This window comes from Oryctolagus cuniculus, chromosome 1, assembly GCF_964237555.1.
Source record: "Oryctolagus cuniculus chromosome 1, mOryCun1.1, whole genome shotgun sequence".
NCBI lineage: Eukaryota > Metazoa > Chordata > Mammalia > Lagomorpha > Leporidae > Oryctolagus > Oryctolagus cuniculus.
Genome location: NC_091432.1, coordinates 39,953,023 through 39,975,956, shown reverse-complemented (window position 1 = coordinate 39,975,956; position 22,934 = coordinate 39,953,023). Strand labels below are relative to the sequence as shown.

Sequence of the window (22,934 nt, the reverse complement as noted above, 5' to 3'; positions counted from 1 at the left end):
CTAGAATTTTGACAAGTAAGACAAGTTAGAAAATTGTGCACATTTATGCTTTTCCCAATTCTTATAATACAGATGAATATGCTTTGTTATATTCACTAATGTAGAAAAGTACATTTGGATTTTATAAAACTAAATAATATCCCAAGATACCACTCAATCTCAGGCCATCCATTTTCAAATGTTTCTGAATGTGTGAATTCCTACTAAACCACATGAGATAGATAAATGTATTTGGTATTTTTAGATATTTCCATTTATGAACATGACTTAAAATCGATTACCTAATAGTATCAAAATTTCTCTGCTAAAATATGCCAAATTCTTCTAACACTTTATTAGTTAGACTTCAAAGTTTCTTGTATAAATTATTAGATGTTCTTTCATTTCACATGAATACTTAGGATGAGTTAATTTTCTTGAAGAAAAATGTGTACTTTGCACTGAGAGCAGTCAATCTTTTTTTTTTTTTCTTTACAATTTAGTTTTCTTACTGGATTTTTAAAATGTCTGTTTTTCCAATTAAGAACTCCATATCAGGGGCCAGCACTGTGGAGCAGTGAGTTAATCTACTACCATCAATGCCAATGTTGGCATCCCATATGAGCATTGGTTCAAGTGCTGGCTCCTTAATTTCTGATCCAGCTCCCTTGTAATGACTTTGGGAAAGTAGCGGAAGGTGGTCCAAGTTCCTGGGTTCCTGCCACACATGTGGGAGGCCTTGGCTGAGTTACAGGCTCTTGGCTTAGGCCTGGCCCAGCCCTGGCTGTTGTGATCATTTGGGAAGTGAACCATCAGATGGAATATCTAACTCCCAGTCTCTCCTCTCTCCTTGTAACTCTGTCTTTCAAATACATAGTGTAAAAACAAAACAAAACAAAACAAAACAAAACACAAACCTCCTTTAAGCTCAAAACCCATTGAGATAAATGGAGTTTGAAGAACAGCTTTTCCTCTTTAGGACATCTTCAGTTGTGAATTCTATTAATGCCTTTTTAGAAGATATTTTATTTACAATAACATGTTTTGTGAGTTTATGTATACACAAGTGAAGCTAATTTCATTAGATAATTTTAAATGTGATAGTATTTATAAAGTTCTCTTAGTACAGTTGGAATTGGTACTAATGGTTGTACTAGAAAAAATGTATTCTCTGTTTTGGACATGACACGTTCCTACAGTTCCATAGGTTTATCCTTGGATCACAGAGTTACATTTGCTTACAAAATCTGATATTTGATTACTTTCTAGTTATTACCTTTAGATGAGCAATTTTCTTTTCTTTTTTTTAACTTTTATTTAATGAATATAAATTTCCAAAGTACAGCTTATGGATTACAATGGCTTCCCCCCCCATAACTTCCCTCCCACCCGCAACCTTCCCCTTTCCCTCTCCCTCCCCCCTTCCATTCACATCAAGATTCATTAGATGAGCAATTTTCTAATGTTATTCATAGGTGGCAGGTAAAGTCATAGAAGGAAAGAAATGGAACTTTGGAAAATGGAAGGAAATAAGCTTGACTATGCTGTGCGAGAAATTTTAAACACACTAAGCAAAGAAAAGCTGCTGAAAATAATGGGATCACAAGCATAAAACTGATGGCATTTGATGTAAAACTTTGAAAAAAATTGCACTCTTAAGAACGTTAGAATATCAGTCATTCAGCTTAAATTATATGTGTTTCTAGCAAATACGATCCATATAATAGCTTTGGAAATGCTCGGTTCAAAAAATGAGAAAACACTGTATTAAAGATATATGGGTAGCGAGCCGGCACCGCGGCTCACTAGGCTAATCCTCCGCCTTGCGGTTCCGGCACACGGGGTTCTAGTCCCGGTCGGGGCGCCGGATTCTGTCCCTGGTGCCCCTCTTCCAGGCCAGCTCTCTGCTGTGCCCAGGGAGTGCAGTGGAGGATGGCCCAAGTGCTTGGGCCCTGCACCCCATGGGAGACCAGGAGAAGCACCTGGCTCCTGCCATCGGATCAGCGCGGTGCGCCAGCCGCAGCGGCCATTGGAGGGTGAACCAACGGCAAAGGAAGACTTTTCTCTCTGTCTCTCTCACTGTCCACTCTGCCTGTCAAAAAAAAAAAAAAAAAAAAAAAAAAGATCTATGGGTAGCAAAATGCAGAGCAGGATGTAGGATACTTTTTTATCTCCAATGATATTTTCTCTATTTTCTTTAAGCATCACATTTTTAAAATATTTTATTTATTTATTAATTTGACAGGTAAAGTTACAAACAGAGGGGGAGAGACAGAAAGAAAGGTCTTCCATTCACTGGTTAACTCCCTAAATGGCCATAATGGCTGGAGCTGGACCACTGAAGCTAGGAGCCAGGGGCTTCTTCCAGGTATTCCACATGACTATAGTAGGCCAAGCACTTAGGCCATCTTCCACTGCTCTCCCAGGCCGTAAACAAAGATCTGGGTTGGAAGAGTAGCAGCAGGACTCAAACCGTGCCCATACAGGATGCTGGTGCTTCAGGTGGAAACTTAGTCTACTAAGTCACATTTGGCATATATTTTCTACAGCATTATTTTTTAAGTATTTATTTGTATATTTGCTAAGCAGAGTGCAAGAAAGAAATCTTCCATTTGTTGCTTCACTCCTCAGATGGCTTCAACAGCCAGAGCTGAGCTAGGCCAAAATCAGAAACCTGGAAGGCATCTGGGTCTCCCACATGGGTGACAGGCAACTACTTGGGCTCTCTGCTGCTGCCTAGTGGCATGTTACTGGAAGTGGTGTCGGAAGAAGAGCAGCCAGAGCTCTAACCTGGTCTCCAATATGGGTTGATATACTGTACTACAATGCTGGCCTCAACAATATTTTTGTGGAAAAATTTATGCATACTTTTTTACCTTCTGGAATAAGCCTTAGCAGAAAAAAAATTTAATCCATGATGCATAAATAAATGAAAGCCAAGAAGAGAGAATATGTTATAAAAAGGCAGCAACAGCTTATTTAAATGCTTCACAGGTACCAAGATTTGGGTTAGAAGTTGCTTTGGGGTAATTGTATAATACCCTGTCCATACCTTTATGATGGTCTTTAACACTCTGTTTTATGTATCTGCTTCCCCTGAGAGCACCATTTTACACAAGCTGCTAAGTGTAGATTTCAAAGAACTCAAGAACTGTATGTGATTACAAAATAAATGTTTGAATAATTGAATGAAAAAATCAATTGTAGAAATAATAATTGATAATTATTCTATGTGACTCAGTAGTACACATTGATACCCATAGCAAATTTTGTATTATCTGTAGCTGTTATTTTAAATATCAGCATAAGAAATGCAATTTTGTGGTGGTGGGTAAACACTTACTGTTCAAATGTATCAATAAGAACATATTCTTTTTTCATGAAAATATATTTCTCAGTTGGCTAAGATTGTGGATGTGGAATTGTTATAGTTCCTGAGCTTTTCTTAAACTCTGGGCTTCTATCATCACAGCTTTCTGCTCAAAATTTGTGTGATATTTATAGCAAGCACAACCATAGGAATGAACCATGCAGGGTTGGGGCATGTGAGGAAATACTGAAAAGATTAAGGACTTTGCAGTAGAATAGCTATGATTTAAAGGTCAGTTCTGCCAGTTACTAGCTTTGTGACCTTAAGTAAATTTCTTAACCTCTCCTAATTTCCCTTCTTTGAAATGGGAAAATATTAAATACTTTGAAGTGTTTAAAAATGCTTCATGCTTTTAAAAATACATAGTTGTTCAAGAAAAGTACATGAGATATATAAATTCACGGAAAAAGATAAACAAATTAATTTATAAAATAATTGACCAAAAGTAAAACAGCAGCTAATATTTATCCCCCACCTGGAATACCGCAATAGTACATTCCTACCACTCTCTTGCTTATTTTACCATAAACAGACTTTGTATCAATTATAAAAGTACATTGCAGACTGTCCCCCATCACGGACTTTCGTCATGGACTTGTATGTTATCTTTGCCTAAAAACACCTCTAGAAAGACATATGCATAAACAAGTTTCTGTACGTTAGGTTTCTTTTGTCTCTGCCCTAATATGACATGCCTCATGAGAAAATGTTCCTGACTGCTTCAGAAGATAAAATTCTCTTATTGTTCTCCACTGTAGCATTGCCACTATAAACACTGTCAGCAAAGTATTTGCAGAGGACAATATATAAGTTAAATAAATAAGTGGATATAGGGATGTAACAAATGACAAAAAATATTGATGGATTGGCAAACATATTTGAGTTCATCTCACTTCATATAAGTTTATTTAAAAAAAATCAACCAGTGTGATAGCTTTCACCTAAATACAATAAAACAAACTCTTATGTTTAAATATTATAAGAAAGGGAATGTATAAATCACTCTTCTTTGAAGCTGCATCTTGCAATCAAAGCTATGTGGGAGAAGTGAGGTCTAAATTCTTATTCCTATTTCCTCCTTGCTTTCTACCTAGAGAAGCATTCTAAAGACAGGCACAGATATGATGCACAAAGTGACTGTTTATTTACAAGGTGAGAAAACAAATACACATACACAAGCATAGGAGTGTAGTGAGCCCAGAGACAGGGAGGTGGGCAAAAGACAGTAGAGAGACAGCACCCTCTACATTTTCTCATCCTTGTCTCCTGTCTCCCATGGAAGAGCAAGGAGAACATCTCTTAGTATCTCTTTTTATGAGGTAGTGTGGTCACCTAGGAAGTTTTTGACACCTCCATAAAATTCTAATATATATAAATTCTAATACAAATATTCTTTTATCTATATATTCATATATATATATATATGTGTGTGTGTGTGTGTGTGTGTGTATTACATGGCAACCCTTTGCCCAGGTACCTGATGAACTAAGGCATCCTAGGAAAAAGGGTGTTCTGACAAATAGGCTCGAATTTCAGAGGCGAGGCCTTGTGGTTTATGACTAGCAGCTCAGTTGGCCATCTTATCCCACATCAAATGCATTAAGGTGAATAGTATTATTATAGAATGTGTGTCAAGCCCACTTTTCAGTGATCCGGGATCCAGGTACTGCTAAGAGTATTTTGTTCTCAGTTCAACATTTTACTATCAATTATTGCTGTCTTCCATCTATGTACCTCCCCCAAATTCTTCTCAAAAAATATATATATATATTCTTTTTACCCATATTTTCTACTAGAAAAAAAAACCTATTCCAACTAGAATTGAAAAATTAAAAAAAAAAAAACGATCCATTTACTGTTTGAGGTGTCTCAGTCTTTCAGTGGACATTGGGGAATTCCTCTTCAAAATACTGATTTCCTTGCTTGCTATCAGAGTCCCAGAAAACCGAGAATGAATCTCCAATTGTTTACAATTCACAGTTCTTTCTTGCCAACCCTTCTAGTTCATGTTTACTTTGTTTCCTGAAAATTAATGTGAAAAATAAATATATCTTTTTATAAAGCAGAAAGATAAAATTTGCATCTCTAGGTTTATCTGAGTTTCATCTGTTCGACAATGCCTTATTTTGGTAAAACATATTTCAAGTATCCTTGCTTTCAAGAATTCTTTTATGACTTCTTTTTCAAAATTCTTATTCACCACACAGGGCCATTACAACATAGTATCTCTGTGAGTCTTTATGCAAATTCATACATTTGACTACATCCTTAGAGACTTGAAACTTATTCATGAAATGCCTACCAATAGCCTAAAAATATGAATGATATAAAGCTGTTTGTTTTATGATATTATCATAACAGAAAATGTACCTTTCTTCAGTTTTTCCTTGGCCACACCTGTGGTAACCATGACTCTATGGAAAAGGTGAGGTTAAGACAAGAATTTGCAAGCAAATGTTATTAATTGGATCCTCCATATATTAATGCACATACCTTACCCTTTTCAACTTTCAACTTTGATATTTGACATTTGTTTTAATATAATCAGCATGGAAAGGTGGTGGATATGAAATTTCAGAGAATCAGATGATCTGCTGTTTTATTCTTTTTTTTTTTTTTTTTTTTTTTTTTTTTTTTTTTTTTTTTTTGACAGGCAGAGTTAGACGGTGAGAGAGACAGAGAGAAAGCTCTTCCTTCTGTTGGTTCACCCCCCAAATGGCCGGCGCCTCGTGGTCTCCCATGCGGGTGCAGGGCATTTGAGCCATCCTCCATTGCCTTCCTGGGCCACAGGAGAGAGCTGGACTGGAAGAGGAGCAACCAGGACAGAGTCAGGTGCCCCAACCAGGACTAGAACCCAGGGTGTGGGCGCCACAGGTGGAGGATTAGCCTAGTGAGCCTTGATGCCTGGCCCCTTTGTATTTCAACCTCTGTTGGTATGGACTTAATTCTTTGCATTTCAATGTCTGTAAAGGGATCTTGTTTTAGTTTTCATACTAATTTGTAGAAGAATGATCATGTGGTGGCTTTAGTGCTTACAACAACTTAGAGTTTGAATCCCTGTTCTACTTATTTATCCTTGTAATTTAAAGCATATTACTACCCTCTCTATGCCCCTCAGTTAGAAGAATTCACAATACCTGCCTTTTAAGATTATTTTAAAATTAAATGAAACAATTATACACAATTGTATTTGACTTATGTAAATTTTATTTGTTGTGTAGTACATATGGTAAATGGGGTATTTAATAGTATCTATGTAAATCATTAAGCAAATGTCTAATAATACAACTATTAAACAGCATAGTCACTTAGGTGTTATAATTGGCTTGAAAGTACATGAAAACATGTTCAATTTGTAACATGTAAATTAAATCAACGAGGGTTGTTGTTGTTATTTGGCTTCTTATTTTGTCCACAAAGAAAATAGCTGATAGTGTCTAGAGTTGGCCAAGTCATAGGAGACAGATCTCATCTTGTTCTGTTAATGGAAGCATGAAAAGATAAAGCTTTTAGGGAGGCACTTTTGCATATCTATACAAATGATAAATATTCATGTCCTTCAACTTAGCAAGAGTGTATCTGTTTTCTGCTAGAGAAATAAATGCTTGCAAAAAAAAAGGGCTTATATAAGTAAAGTATGCTCATAGCTGTATTCTTTCAAAAGTTAACTATTGAAAAATATTTGGCTGTCCTTTTGGCAGAGGAATTAGCAAATAGATTATGACCCTATACTGTGGAATACTTGGTAGTAATTTAAAAAGTCTGGTGTAGATATATATGGACCAAAATGTAAAAGTATCCAAGACATATCAGGTGGGATAATGAAATGTGACTGTATAATCCCACTTTTAAAGAAAAAATTTGGTTATATGTTTATGTTCGAGAAATACACAGACAATGATCAGCAATCTGATTAAATTTATTCAATTTGGGAAGAGGCTGGAATTGGGAATCTGTAAAAAAAGGTATTTTTGCTTCTTATTCTATTTTCTTCTGTAATTTAAAACCTCTTAAAATGAGAATGTTCTATGTTATTTAGTTGTGTAAAATAAATAAATGTCTCCCAAAAAGGATTAAACAATGTGTCGGCCGGCGCTGCGGCTCAGTAGGCTAATCCTCTGCCTGCGGTGCTGGCATCCCAGACTCTAGTTCCAGTTGGGGTGCTGGATTCTATCCCGGTTGCTCCTCTTCCAGTCCAGATCTCTCCTGTGGCCTGGGAAGGCAGTAGAAGATGGCCCAAGTGCTTGGGCCCTGCACCTGCATGGGAGACCAGGAGCAAGCGCCTAGCTCCTGGCTTCGGATAGGCGCAGTGCCCTGGCCGTGGCGGCCACTGGCGGGTGAACCAACGGAAGGAAGACCTTTCTCTCTGTCTCTCTCTCTCTCTCTCTCACTGTCTAACTCTGCCTGTCAAAAAAAAAAAAAAAAATGTGTCAATCACAGAGCCTTACAAGTGATATCTACTCAGTAATAACAGGACCCATTGCTCTGTCTTGAATGGAATCCAAACTCAGAACTGAAGTGAATACCTTTCATGAATTTGTTTACATTCCACTGACAGCATACATAGCCCACTGCTCAACTCACATGTTAGTAAGAAGCATTTTAGGGAGTAATTCAAGATCAAACAGTTTTTTAAAAGCTATCATTTATGAAGGTAAAGTGAAATAAGGAATTGTAACAATAAGGCTCTAAACTTTGTAGAGATCCCATAGTTGACAAACTTGTTTTGTTGATGAGGCTACAACACTGTTTTATAGGCAGATTCAAGACAGTACGTTTATTGAAAGAGCTTAGTCACAACCAAACATTCATTCCACAAACGTTTCCTGAATATCACATATGTGCAGGAATTAGCAGTAGGTAATGTAGATAAAAGAACCTAATACATGGGGCTGGCTTTGTAGCACAGCATGTTAAGCTGCTGCCTGCCAACTCTGGAGTCCCATGTGAGTTCCGGCTGAAGTCCAGGTTGTTCCACTTACAATCCAGCTCCCTGCTAATGTGCATAGGAAAACGGCAGACGATGGCCCACGTGCTTCAGCCCTGCTCCTGTGTGGGAGACCCAGCAGGAGTTCCAGGCTCCTATCTTCAGCCTGTCCCAGCTCTGGTCATTGCTGTCATTTGTCATTTGAGGAGTGAAACAGTGGATCGAAAATTTCTCCTCTCTCTTTTATCTCTCCCCGCCTTTCAAATAAATGAATTTAAAAATAATAATAATAAAAAAAAAAAAAACCTGAGACATGATCCTGCCCCTGGACAAATGACAACTGCAAGGACGCATTAATCCAACAAACATTTGTTGAGAGCCCTCCAGGAACTATTCAGTGTTTTAGACACTGGAGATAATGTAACAGAGAAAATTGAGCAAAAACCCGTACCATCATGGATCTTGAGTTCTAGCAATGTATGCAAACATAAACTAAGTCATTAAAAGAACATGTTGTGTAGATGAAAACAACTGGTAAGCAGTGGGAGGTGACTTAGAAGCAATATTTTTAATGGGAACTAACCAGGAACTGGTAAGTGAAACTGACAGCAAGAGGAAGAGTAGAGGAACTCTCTAATGACAGGAATGTAAAAGGTTTATTTCATTTTATTTTATTTTATTTTATTATTTTTAGAGGGGAGGGGTGAAGAATTACCTGGGAGAGGCAATTAGGAGCACGGACTATGTCTGCTCCCCCTTACGGCTGGTTGACCTGAAGTGAGGTCACTGTGAAAAAGAAGAGAGCAATAAATGCAGTGTCAGTAGTGGGTGATGTGAGGAGGTGCCTGGTTTTGGGTGAGATTAAGGAGGGGACTAAGTTATCCGGAGAAAAAGCTGAGGAGGATACTAAATAGATTTTTGTAATGCTTGATTGATGGTCCCAGGGACCTAGTGAAACAGTCTGAGTGGGAGATGCAGTCATAAGTGGCAATGCCCAGAGACACCTGGTGATGAGTGTTCTGCAGTTTAGGATTGCTATAACAGAGATGCAGATAGGTGGGGATATGGGAATGGGACCATTCTTTCCTGGAACACACAGTGTGTCTGGGCTTCTGCATATGGAAGCAGAGTCCTATTAAGGGTCACTCCTATTTCTGCAGATTAGCCTCTGTACATGAATGGGGGAGTTATGACCCTGAGCTCGGGAAGGCTCTCTTGATCCCTGCTTGCTGGCTGTTTTTTTTTTTTTTTTATTCTACTCTGTCATCTCTTTCCTGCCTCTAGAACACAGATAATACATTATGTTTGTGTCCAAGAGAGGGGAGGGTACAGAAAGAAGAGCTCCATTTAGTAATAGCAATTTGAATGTTAAAGCAGTTGCTTTTATTTATCATGCTGCTTAAAAACCTAAATGGCTAGGTTTATACAAAGATAGTCAAAATAATTTGCTTTCATCAATTCCTACATGAACTTGAACATCAGTTTATTTTTTTTCCTCAGAATTGTTAAAAAAAAAGTTTAACTTCAAACTGAAAGAGGAGCTGTTTATATCTAAAGACTACTTCACAGCAATCTCAAATTGCTTTCCCTAACAAAATATACAAGAATTAGTTCTCATTACTAAATGGAATTTTTTAAGAGTACTTGAATCAGTTATCAAAGAATTGAAATTAGTTGTTGATATCTGTTTATTACCTCTTATTGCAAGAACTTGTTGTTTTGGATTTGCAGGTATGAATATAAGCAAGAGTGAAATAACAAAAGAAACATCATTAAAACCATCTCGGCGATCCCTGCCTTGCCTTGCACAGAGCTATGCTTACTCAAAGAGCTTGAGCCAGTCCACTTCTCTCTTCCAAGCCACTGAAAGCGAATCTCAGGCTCCCACTTCTGTCACCTTAATTTCTGCTGATAAAGCTGAGCAAGGTGAGAAGCAATATGTTTTCTTGTACCGATTTAAATGAGTTAGTGTTCTCAAAAGATTTTTTCTTCTCTTTTCCCATTTGACTAGTATTTATGCAGCCTTTGGGAATTAAGTTGCAGAGGAGAGCCCATTAAATCCTGCCAGTCAGAACAACACCCATTTTTTGGCCAGCCGTGATTTCATACCTTCCTTTCCTAGAAAAGTAGCCAATCCCATATGAGTCTGGCTCTCCCACTGACTGCAGTGGAAGGCAGGCTCAGCTAAATTAATTAGGGTTCATTTTGCCACTATTTGCATCCCTTTTACTGGGGAATAAACACCATTCCTGGTGAGAATTTATAGTCATTATTTGAGTAGAATATGTCACCAATAAAAGTCTCCCAAAAAGAGCAATTGAAGGTTTTAATACTGACTATAAAGCAGTGAAGATTTTGTTGCAGGAGCAGCATGTGGTTGGATGAATGCTGGCAACTAAATGTTGACATGCAAGGGCTGAAATTTAGGGACAAGCCTGCCAGATTCCACATAAAAGAAAGGCGGTGGCTGCCCTTAGACATTCTTTCTCACACGTCAGTCCATATGTATCACACCATTATTCCTTTACTCTGGCCCTTTTCACAAATGTCAAGAATCAAAATACAACAATGCTGCCTTTTGGTGAATCCGATATGGTTTTGTGGCCAATTGTTTAAGAGGATGAAGATGTTAAAATATTAGATGTTACTTTCCTGTGTTGAGAGTCAAGGTTTAAGTAACTAATTTCAACTTGTTAACATGTTTCTTTATGTATGGCCATCATTCACCCTGGTAGTTTCCTGCTATGTTTTTTGCTTTTCTAAACTATGCAATGTTTTATTTTTTCAGTTGACACCGAAGAGAATAAGAAAGATTCTGTGCTCAAGTGTTCTTTTGCTGACCTCAGCGATTTTTGCTTGGGTGAGTTGATTTCTAATGTTATCATTCTCCTTTCCCTTTCTCCAAAGGAAGCTGTATTTTTCAAATCTCCTTTTTGTAAGGATAAAAAAATGGATTTGTTCTTTAGTATTTCATGGGTGAATTCAATATTCTAAGGTCAAAATTTGTTATTTATTTTATAGTTTGGAATTCAAATATTATAATAGGATTTGTGATGAACAAATCCCATAACCCAAAAGAAATTTAATTATTTTTGCTGTTAGTCTTCTGCAAATTTCTTTTAATTTTTATAAATAAGTAATGTATACTATTATTTCTAGAGTTGTCAAATTTTTATCACTGAGAATTTGGTATGGTAATGATACTGAAAGATTTTATCCTGTTTTTCCATTAGTAGATAATACACATTTTTTTTCATTTTTTCTAACTACAACAGTGGCAGGATTTCTCAGTCTCCCTTTTTACTTTTGATGTCATCTGCAGGCAAGATCTGCTTCAGTTTAGCAAGATCACACATGAACATTACCTTTGAACTGGGATTTTTAATTCTTATAATTAAATAGAAATAAAATTAAACAAAATTGATAAAAACAAGTGAAACTAACTTACTCAACCGTTATTATGCTACTTCAAAGTGAATTTATTTATAACCAGCACAAATTAAGCCCTGAGTTTTTATTAGTGAACACATTGGTGGCCTGTCTGCATTGCCTTGTCAGGAGTTCTCAACTCCAGTTACATACTTGAATCACCTGGAACTCTTAAAATTCCCCATGGCCTACATCCAGAGAATTAGTTTTAATTGGTCTGAGAAGTGAAATTGTTCTCCACCCTGTAAACAGTCCCCAGGTAAATATTATGTGTGGCCTATAATGAGAATTTCTAGCCAAAAATTCTCGCTTAGTTTCTCTCTGAAAACATTCCTAAAGTGCCTTTTTATAATTCTTAAAACAATGAACTGTATTATTCACAAAAGCATTCTGAATGACTGCAAATTACTCATGTTTTATAATACTTTCAAAAATGTGTGTTGAATAGAAACAGTGCTGGATTATTGAGTTTCCTAATTAAAGCAAGAGATCCTGCAGCAGTTTCATTCCACTTAAAACATCAAAAAAGAGCATTTCATCAGAACAAATACTAACAGACTCTATCAGAGATCTTTCCTAATTAATTCTGAACAAGCTTGGTAATACTACTTTTCTGATAAGAAAACAGAAATAAACATCAAACCAAAACTTCTCCTCCTCTTGAGTATCTTTGTATAAGTATATATAATATATTTATATAAATAATTATAAGCATATATAATTTATATAAGCATATATATATAATATATATCTTACAAATTTTCACAGCACTTTTCACTACTTATTCACCCAAGTTGCTTAATAGTTTAACAATCAATCTAGCCCTTAAAAGCTTTCTGATAAATTCTATGCACTTCATTTTTGACACCTTGTCACTCTTTGCATTGAAAGCAAGCAAATTTTTGAAATGTTTAGATGCTCCAAATCCACATTTCTTTGCTTATCACATTGGTGTGCCTCAGCCATTTGACCTACCTGACTTCTATGTGTATCTCTGCATGTGCTATTCCTCAAACTCAGTATTTTAGCATCCTTTAGCATCAGCCTATCACTCATTCAGGTTAGAAAAGCATCACAACTCCTGCATGTCTTAACAAAATGCATTCCAATGATGTGATATTTGCCTTCATAAAAGATGAAAATGACTCTGGAACTGACTTTAATATCACTAGCTTCTCAGTAATCCATCTGGATGTAACACCTGCCTAGGAAATACTCCTGTAGAGTAAGCTGTGAAGCTAGAATGCAAATGCCTTTATCATCTTTGAGAAGAGATCAAGCAAAATGATGTTAAATATATCAAGAGTATAATTAAAGATTGAATAAGTATTTTAGCAATATATGCTCTATGTTAAAGGGAAAGCAATCTCGTTTCTAGTTTTACTTTTAGAAAGTGGCAAAATGAGCTTCTAGCTTTGGGTTGATTATTGCATGGAAATGTCCAATTGCCAAATGGACTAATGATACCTGACTAATGAGTCTGATCAAATACGATGAATGATTTTATCCTTTTTTCCACAGTAACCTACATTGATCTGCCCCATGACAAGTTTTAATGCTAAGGCATAGTTCACTGATCGTGGTTGGTGTTTCAGTAAGGATCAATATTTCTCATTGTTTAAATGAGAACTACGAGTGAAAAAAAATGTTAATTTTATTGATTCAGAGCAGGAGGTTTCCACTAAGTTTTCCTAAGATGTGTGTATTTCATGGATGAAGTATGGTCTTCACAGCCAGACATTGGTCAAACTCCTATTCCTTTATTTACTAGCTGTGTGACTGTGGTACATCACTTAACCTGTCTAAACCTCAGAGATCTCAGATGTACATTAAGATAGATGTTCCATGCCTTGACAAGTTTTTTTAATTAAATGGAGAAGCATAGCTCCATCACAGCTCCTAGCACATCATAGCCTTAACATATACTTGTTCATTCCTTTTTTTCCATTCACCCACTAAGCTTATCTTTCATACCAAGTTCTTCTGGGCCTAGAGATATCTGCACTAACCAGGCAGTTCTTTTACCATCAAAGCATGTTTCTTACAGCATAGTGGAAAATGAATTTATGGAACACTCCCTTATGGCAAAACACTTTTCTTGCCTTATCTCACTTAATTTTCATTTCAGTCTTTTGGGTAAGACACTATTATCAGTCCCTTTTTAAAGAGGATGGAACAAATTCACCAAGAGATAAACTAACTTGCCAATTTGACAGCTAATCAATGAGGACCTGAGACGCCAACTCTGGAATATCAGTCCCGGGCCTTCTTTCTTAATAACCACAACTGGTACAGACCTTTTTCCATTTAAAGTGGCTAGTGATGCCCATTGAACACTAGGTATTCCTGATGCTAATAAGTAACATCTTGAGAGCAAAGGATGGAGTAAAATCACATGATAAAATGTATATTGAACATGATAATTTAAATAAACCTAATCAAGTTGGGAGGTTTCAGATTTTTTGTTGTTGTTTGGTTTCCTTCATTTTTAAAATGAACATCTCATAGCCTTCAATTCTATTTTCCATGAGCATATCACAAAGCTAGGGTACCATTTCACTGCTTCCATATGTTCATGTGCACATAAAAGCATTCTAGAAGTTTTGATCCATGTAACCATGAATTTGAAATCCTGGAGTTCAATAGTCTGATCCGTTCATCCTAGAAGCCTTGCTAATATTACCCAAATGTTTTTCTTCACAAAATGCTAGAGAATGAAAAGGACACAGACATCTTCATTGACAAGCAATAGGTAACTGATTCTGCCCATGCTCATAGTGAGGTAAAAATCAGGTAGCTTTAGAAATGAAATAGACAAATCTCATTAATATCAGCACAAGTTAAGCCCAATGAACAAGCACATACTCCTATCTAATCTAGTGAATGAACTCACCCAGAAAGTGGTTCGTGTTAGGTATTTGCTTTCTACAAGTTTACCTGTTTAACTTTTTGGATTATTTGTTGATCTTTTTTCTCAAAACAGTAATAGTTAAATGAGTGCATGATGATTTTAGTTTCATTTAATTGCATTAGGAAATATCCACTCATTTCCATTATTTATTCTTTATAGCATTTCATATTTAGATGGTATAAGAAAGAACATTCTAAAATTTCTTACCTATTGAAGGATTATGTACAAAAGGGAATTACAATGATACAGCATAATATTTTCCAGTTATGACAGCCACAAATCACTATAAATCTGTTCAATTGTTTATTGAATACATTCAATAAGTACTCTTATTGTCAAATATATTCAGAATCTGACCATGGCTCACCACATCCACTGCCGCATGTTCATTGTGGCTGCTACCTTCTGTTGGTTGCTGTTATAATAAATTCCTCACTGGTCTCTCTGCTCCAATTTTGGCCTCCTTATGGTCTATTTTGTACACAGCAGTTACAGGAAACTCCAATAAAAGAGAAATTAAATCTCATCACTTCCATTCTCCAATCCCTCCAGGGCTTCCAGTCTAATTTAAAATGTATACTCATTGTGGCCTTCCCATGCCTTGAAGAATTTGAGTCTGGGCTCACTAGGTCGTTTCCTTATGCTTCCTTTTACTCCCAATGCTGCAGCCAATTCAACTTTCTTATGCTCCTCATTCATAATATGTTCTTTTCCCAAGTTCCTATGTTGAAATAAACCAGATTCATGTGTTTCATTTTATACCCCTAATATCAACTTACTTTTCTCTCAAATAATTATTGTTGCCTGAAATTACATGATTTATTTAGGCTCCTCCCCACTTTGTGTTTCACAAGGGAAGAAATTTTACCAATCTTGTAACCTCAAAGTCAAGAATATATACAGAGATGCTCAAGAATATTTTAGGATTAGTGACAGAACAGAAGAATGGAGAAAAGAGCCTTTTAACACATACATATATCTTTGGAGAAGGCAGGATTTGGTTTCTATCATATCTTCAATTCTTAATAGAGTGTCTCACGTGTCATAGGTGTTTAGTAAATCATTTTTTAATGAAGAAATGTAATTTACTTAAATCCATGAGAAATATTACACTATATTCACAAACACCAACTTAGGAATCAGATCCAGTTTTGTTTCACTTTTAGAAGCACCTTTTTCTGGTTTAGTGACTTTGGCATGCTATCTAATTTCCATGTTCTTTAGTTTACTTAATATTAAATGTAGGTAAAACTCATACCCACTTTATATAGTTGTGATCAAAATAAAAGGAAATAATACATGTAAAGGTATGACTTATTCTCAGGAAATGTTAACTGTCAATCAAAGTTTCCTATTATTAAAAGATCCAGGTAGAATCACTAAATACTTAGAGCATTTTAATACAGCTTATTGTTAATTGTATCTAAAGGCACAATATAATCTGTGCACTTAGCATACGCCACCACCACTAATAACCTTATACTTTACAGCAACACATCTCATGCTATCACAGATTTTAAACATTACTAACAAAGGAAAATAATGCACATAAGAAAAAATACTTTTCTTCTGTTAAATTCCTTGCACATTTAAAAGCACTATATATATTGTTGTCAACGTCAAAATTTTTGTTTAATAGGTAGCAACAGATTCAATAAAATAACTCTATTCAAGACATTTTGATTCTTTTGAAAAGCTATATATATATAACAATCTTCCTGCTTTTGGATTTGCAGAGATATTTGTATCACTTGGAATAGAATTTTGTGAAACACATAAATGGTTTTGATTATAGATAAAGCCACCACATAAAGGTCCTCTATTTTATACTCTTTTACATTGGCTATAGCTTATTCACTATTTAGATGTGTCTCTGTATTTAATTGATATTATACTCTCTCATCCTTTTTTTATTACTCCCATGTTAACTATTATTTTTCAATGTCCTTCCTCCTTTTTTATAAGTTGTTGTTTTTAACTATAATCATAAATATTTCTTATAGTGATTGTTACAGTTTCTCTAATGATTTCTCAGATTTGTTATGCTTGTCAACCTAATCCACATTAATAAAACTTACCAATATTTAAGAAAACACATTTCAAAATCAGTGAAGCTTTTTAATAATTTTATTTTTTTACTTATTTGAGAGAGTTTGAATGACAGGGCTGCCATTTGCTGGTTCACGTCCCCAATGCCCATAATGACTTTAAGCTTCACTGGACATGAAGCTGGGAGCTAGAAACCTAGTTATTTGAGCCATCACTTCTGCCTCCCAGTGTCTGCATCATCAAGAAGCTTGAGTTGGGAGTTAGACTTGGGTATCAAACCCAATTACTCTAATGGGAGACACTGGTGTCTTAACTGCTAGGCTAAATACTCAGTCCCTAAATACACTTTTTATATAAAACACATAAGTGCATAAAATATAATCAATTCCTACAAATACATCCTCAAGTTCAAATCAGATGATATGGCCTAATTCCCATGTCTCTAATTTTATTTTCACAATGCTTAATGACAACAAATTGCAGGATGTACTGAATTCTCATGAAACTCACTCTACATGTCAGCATTAATATAAAAGCAAGACAAATTATAGTGATTACTTTTTTGTGCTTATTTATGAAACACATGGAAGATGGGCAAATTATACTTGACCTAAAACTTGAGAAACTATAAGAAAATGCAATTAGCACTTTTGCAGAGAATAAAAATAGATGTAATTCACTTTCTCTTTTCTAGCTCTAGGAAAAGATAAGGATTACTTGGATGAATCAGAGCATGCTAATTATGATCGATCTCGTCTCATTAATGACTTTCCTACCAAAGATAAACCTGAATCCAAGACAAAATTATCTAAGGTAATGCAAATTAAACTATCAACACATTATTTTTAGACCGTACCTTTAAAAAGTTTTCAATATAAGCCTACATAGTTGGTTTGGAGATGGAGAATATAAAAGAATCCAAAAATTACAATGTATCTTTAAGGACTCAAATACTAATTGCTATGTGTAGATACCTTATTAATTTATAGTATCAAACGCTTTTTATTTTATTTTGTTAACAGTCAAAGTTTGTCCCTATTTATTTTTTGATTGACATATGTATACATTTTTATGGGATACAACATGATGTTTCAATTCTCCTATAATTGAATCAAGATGTTTAACATATCTATCATCATAAACATTTGCCGTCTCACAGTGAGAATATTTAAAATACTCTCTTCTAGTTATTTTGAAATGTATGGTTCTTTATTGTTAGTCACTGAAGAACACCAGAACTTATTCCTTCTAACTATAACACTGTAGCTATCAAAGAGAATTTTTAAAATATTTAATCTGACGTAAAATTGCTCACTAATATTTTTCTTAATTGTTCATTTATTTTTCATGTGTTTTGAAAGTCAGCATGGTTTAATGAGAATACATATTTTAGTATCTAATCAACTGTTATTTGAATTCCAGTTGCACAATTTACTATTGTAATAATATGACAAGATTAACCTTACTTACTGAACTTTGATTTCTTCATCAGTAAAGTATGCATCATGTGATCTGCTTTACAAAGTTTTTCAAAGACAAAGTAAGATACCCATATGAAAGTATCTGGTGTATGGCAAATACACCAGAAAATAGGGCAGTTTTATATAGCAACTTGGAGATTGAGAATATCTCATGAAAATTAATCAAGTGAAAAATTAAATTCACCAAGAAATGAAAAACTGTACCAGACTCAGTTTTTAAAACTCTTGGCTACAACAATCTTGCTAGACCTCGAAAAATGATTTTGTGTATTCTCCAAAATCATCTGAGTGGATCAGCCAACTACAGATACCAGTTGATGCCATTTCTTTTCATCATAACAGATAAATACATGATCTCCTTTGATGATTTCTATGATACTCTTGGCTCAAGTAAAGTTCATTTTTAAATTTTTTTGCCTATGGATTAATGTAGGGATGCCTATGCAAAAAGAAATTTGCATAATGATAGTAAATGCAGTTTATTGCCAAAAATGATAGAGTTCAATGATCATTATACAATAAACACATCCTTGAATATAAGAATTTGTTGTTTCTCTGTGCTGTTTCATTTCATTTGTCTTGGATTAATTTTGTGAATCTCTTTATTACTCACCATTAATACATTAAGAAATATGACAGTTTATTACTACAATATCATAAATAAAATGAAGCTTTAATAAAGAAAGGAAAAATAAATTTATGCTAAATTTCTTTATTGCTATTTGTTTTGATTTTATTAAGCAAGGTCACTATACTGTGCCAGCAATTCTTAGGTTATCTTTCCAAATGAGAGTTTTTATCTGCACTTGTTTACTTAATCTGCGTTCCTGTGTCTGTGTGCTCATAATGCAGTAACTACTCACAGAGTTTACTATGTGTAAAATATTGATCCAAGTGAATTGCAAGACTGAGGAGCTGAATGAGAAATTGAGGTTTCTATGGCACCAAGTGGAAGACAAACACAATGTGCTTCAAATAATTAGAAAATTACCTAAGATTAAATTACCTAGAAATTACCACATTGTCACCAAAGAAAGCCACCATGTAACTTCTGCTCCACAACAGCCATTTCTAAGATCACTCTAACTAGACTTGAACTTTATCATATTGAAGTTAAAAATAGTTGAACTTCGATGCATAGTGTCACTCTGATATTAAAATAAGAAAATGATGTGTGATTATGGTAACAGACCATAATAGTTCAATCAAAGAAACCTTACCCTAATGTCCTACTGAATCTGCCTAATCATGTCCCCTTCTATTATTATACTTCTACTCAAACTGTTGAATGCCATGAGTCACCCAAGTGACTCACCCTTCAAGTCTGCTTTTATCTATATCATAGATTAATTGTAGTACAAAATCCATTTGAACAGTTTCTATTGCAAAAATCCAAAAACGTGTAAAATCTCAAGCCTTTCAGCTAGATTTTTTGAAAAGCTTAACTATAAGTGAACTGCAAAATAATCTGCTTAGAAAATGTTCTCTGTGTAAATTTGTCACAGAAAATCACAAAAGAGCAATGACCTTTTATTTTTTTCAGACTCATATCTTGACAACCTGTACTTTATAAATTTGTTGGCTTTCTTCTTTTATTACATCCTGTCATTAAATGATACATATATGTGTGTGTATATGTACTAGGTAACATGTATTCTAAGTTATAACTTATGAAATTGATAATCTTCATTCATTTCTATTTTACAAAATAACTATCATAAAACTGTGTGGCTTTGCAATGTCATTCATTTGTAGTAAATGTACTAATTGCAACCTGTCCTTCACAAATTATGCAGTGAAACTGAGGTTTTATTTCCTCATAAAAATTAATAACAAAGGGACCATTTTAGAGGTGACAAAGTTAGTTTGTAAAGAATCAACAGGAAGGGAGCACAAGTCTGAAGGGGAAATAACTCCTAAAGTAAACTACATGGTGAGCAATGACAAGTATTGTATTATAGAAAACAGTTTTCTTGCAGAGTTTGCCATCAGATATACACTGAAATCATAGAAACCAACTATAAATCATTGGAGATAGTGTCTCATACTGAATTTATGAAGAAGCTGTGTTGAGCTTGTCAAATATAAAACAAAAAAGGAAATCCAGAAATATCCAGTTTTCTAGGCATTGTATAGATGGGCTTTGCATCTCTTTGAAAATTTGGTTTATCAATTCTTGTGCAAATATTTCCTGAGTGGTCTCAAGTCAGGGCGGTATTTTGATTCTGATAATGTACCCACTGCTTATGATAATTTAGAAAGCTAAGTATTTTTGTAGGGAAGAGTACCATATATATGAATTAATCTCCATTATAATAATCGGCTGCAACCGATTATTGTTATCATAACGCAAATTCTTCCTCAACCAGTTTTTGGGAAGATTTTCAAAATTGTCTCTGAGTTTGCCACCATATTCTCTTACCATTAATTTAGCTGCTTCTCTTTTTAAAATTATATTTACACTAGTGATTTCTTCGGTAAAACATACATCGGGGTAGAATTCCAAGACTCTTTTAAAAATTGAAATATAGCTTTGTATCACAAACACTAGTCAAAATTGATGAACAACTTTTAGGGCAATTCATTTTCTTTATTACATTTAAAAAAGTCTCTGTCACATCTAACATGCCAAGAAATTTCAGACTCAATTTTGTTATATAAGAAAAGAAATATTCATATAAATTCATAGAAATATTCAAAGACATATTCATATGAATTCATAGTTGTAGAGCAGATGAGGATTGTTTCTGAAATAGTTTGGATAAACTTGCCTTTTATATTATAAGTGTAGAGAATGCTGTGAATAACATTTAAAGATACTATCCAGCCCTCAACTATATGATCCTCAGAATAAGAACCCATCTCTCCTTCAAGGACACATGTTCTCTGTCACCACTGAGGCTTCTGGATATGGAGAAGTACAGGGAGCAAATACAGTTAATCTAGATTGGAAAGGACAAGTCTATCATGCAGAATCCACTGCTTCTGTTAATGGACATTAATGTACCATTTGTTCCTGCCCGATCATTGGCATGACAAAATCAACTACGGATGTTGACCATAATGAGTTTGAGCTTATGTATCTGCTTGACAAATTAGTGACTTCTTTTTTGAAAAGAGATTCAGTAACAACTCAAACAGGAAAGATGTTATGGAATAGAAAAATCTTGACATGAATATTTCAGCACTTCATTAAAATTAGATCAGAAGGCCATTCAGTTTGGCTGTGTCAACTGGCATTGGCAGATGGTGTTAATCTTCAACAGGTAATAGGGATAATTTCCTCTAAGACTGAAGATTCTGGTCCTATGATGGAAGAGGTGAGAAAGAGATGGCCCCTGTCGTCTTTCAATGTACCTTTATTGTGGACATTGATAACTATTTCATTTACCTGCATGGCTGTTGGCCTATAAATAAAATATAGGACTTAGTATTCTGCACTTGCCACTACATTTATTTCCAGAAATAATGAGGTAGTTATGACTTAAACTACAAGGTAAATGACTAAACTTGGTCCTATGTGATGACTTTAACTGAAAGGATGATACATGAAATGCATTACAGGTAGTCCCCTGTGTCTGTGGGTTCCACATGCATGTATTCAACCAATCGTGGTTCAAAAATATTTTAAAATATTTTAAATTGGATATATTTATACACACACTCACATATATATATACAAATTTAGACTTCTTATTGTCATTTCTATTTCATTAAATATTTTAAGTAATTTAGAGATGGTTATGTGGTAGGATTGCACTAAGTTGTATGGCAATAGTATACTATTTATTATAAGGAATTTGAGCACTTGTGGATTTTGGTTTTGTGGGTGGCCCTTGGAACCAATCTCTCGAATAACAAGGTATGACTATACTAACAGGATAAATTCTTTGTGCATTCATTGACGTAGTCGATCTGTAAAAAAATAAATACTTCCCTAACTTCAGAATATGAATTAAACTTTTTTATATTTAATAATACAAGTGTGGAAAATTATATTCTAAATATTTACTTTTCATATAAAATTTGGAACAAACAAAAATCATCTATATTTATTAATCTTTTTGGCTAGTATTTTACATTTATTTTCTTGCACAATTAAGAAGATTTCTTTTCCAGCAGCTCAAAGGATGCCTGGTCCTATCTTCAGAGTGTTTGAGGAAGGCAAAACCTTTCCTGTAACCAGGCACTGCATTTCCCTTCCTAGGCCAGTGGAACATCCACGTTGACCCCCAGAACCTTTTCTAGTAAATGATGGGGACTTGTCCCACACCAACTGACCTCTAGTGTAGATTTTCCAAAAATCAGCACCAGATTTTTCTGGACTTCCTCCACTTGTTTTGTGGAGTACTTAAGCCCTAGGTGTGTGCATGTGTATGTAAATTTAATCAAAGTAACATTTTTCAAAAAGGAAGAAAATACAGATCTTTCAAAAAAGGTACTTAAACAACTGATCAATTATTTCAAAGAGGTTAACATGATTTTAGATACCTACCTCATATCTTTCACCAAAATGAATTAATGAAGAACTGAATAGTTAATAAATTCAAATGAATATATTAAAAACAAAATGGAAATTAAAAATAAGCATTTTCTTTATTTTTTTTAACAGGCAAAGTGGACAGTGAGAGAGAGAGAGACAGAGAGAAAGGTCTTCATTTTTCTGTTGGTTCACCCCTCCAATGGCCGCTGAGGCCAGCACGCACCACGCTGATCTGAAGCCAGGAGCCAGGTGCTTCTCCTGGTCTCCCATGCAGGTGCAGGGCCCAAGCACTTGGGCCATCCTCC

General features: G+C 34.9%; 1 protein-coding gene across 8 annotated transcripts in view; it reads left to right on the top strand.

Moving 5' to 3' along the window:
- Positions 1 to 22,934, top strand: part of ANO3 (anoctamin 3) — a 426,063-nt gene that overhangs the window by 215,700 nt on the left and 187,429 nt on the right. For all 8 annotated transcript variants that reach the window (XM_070072318.1, XM_070072307.1, XM_051825141.2 and 5 more), the window contains 3 exons: positions 10,008 to 10,202; positions 11,065 to 11,136; positions 17,360 to 17,478. In XM_070072318.1, coding sequence (XP_069928419.1) covers positions 10,010 to 10,202; positions 11,065 to 11,136; positions 17,360 to 17,478 — 384 coding nt within the window. In that variant the 5' untranslated portion in view covers positions 10,008 to 10,009. The remainder of the gene's footprint in view (positions 1 to 10,007; positions 10,203 to 11,064; positions 11,137 to 17,359; positions 17,479 to 22,934) is intronic.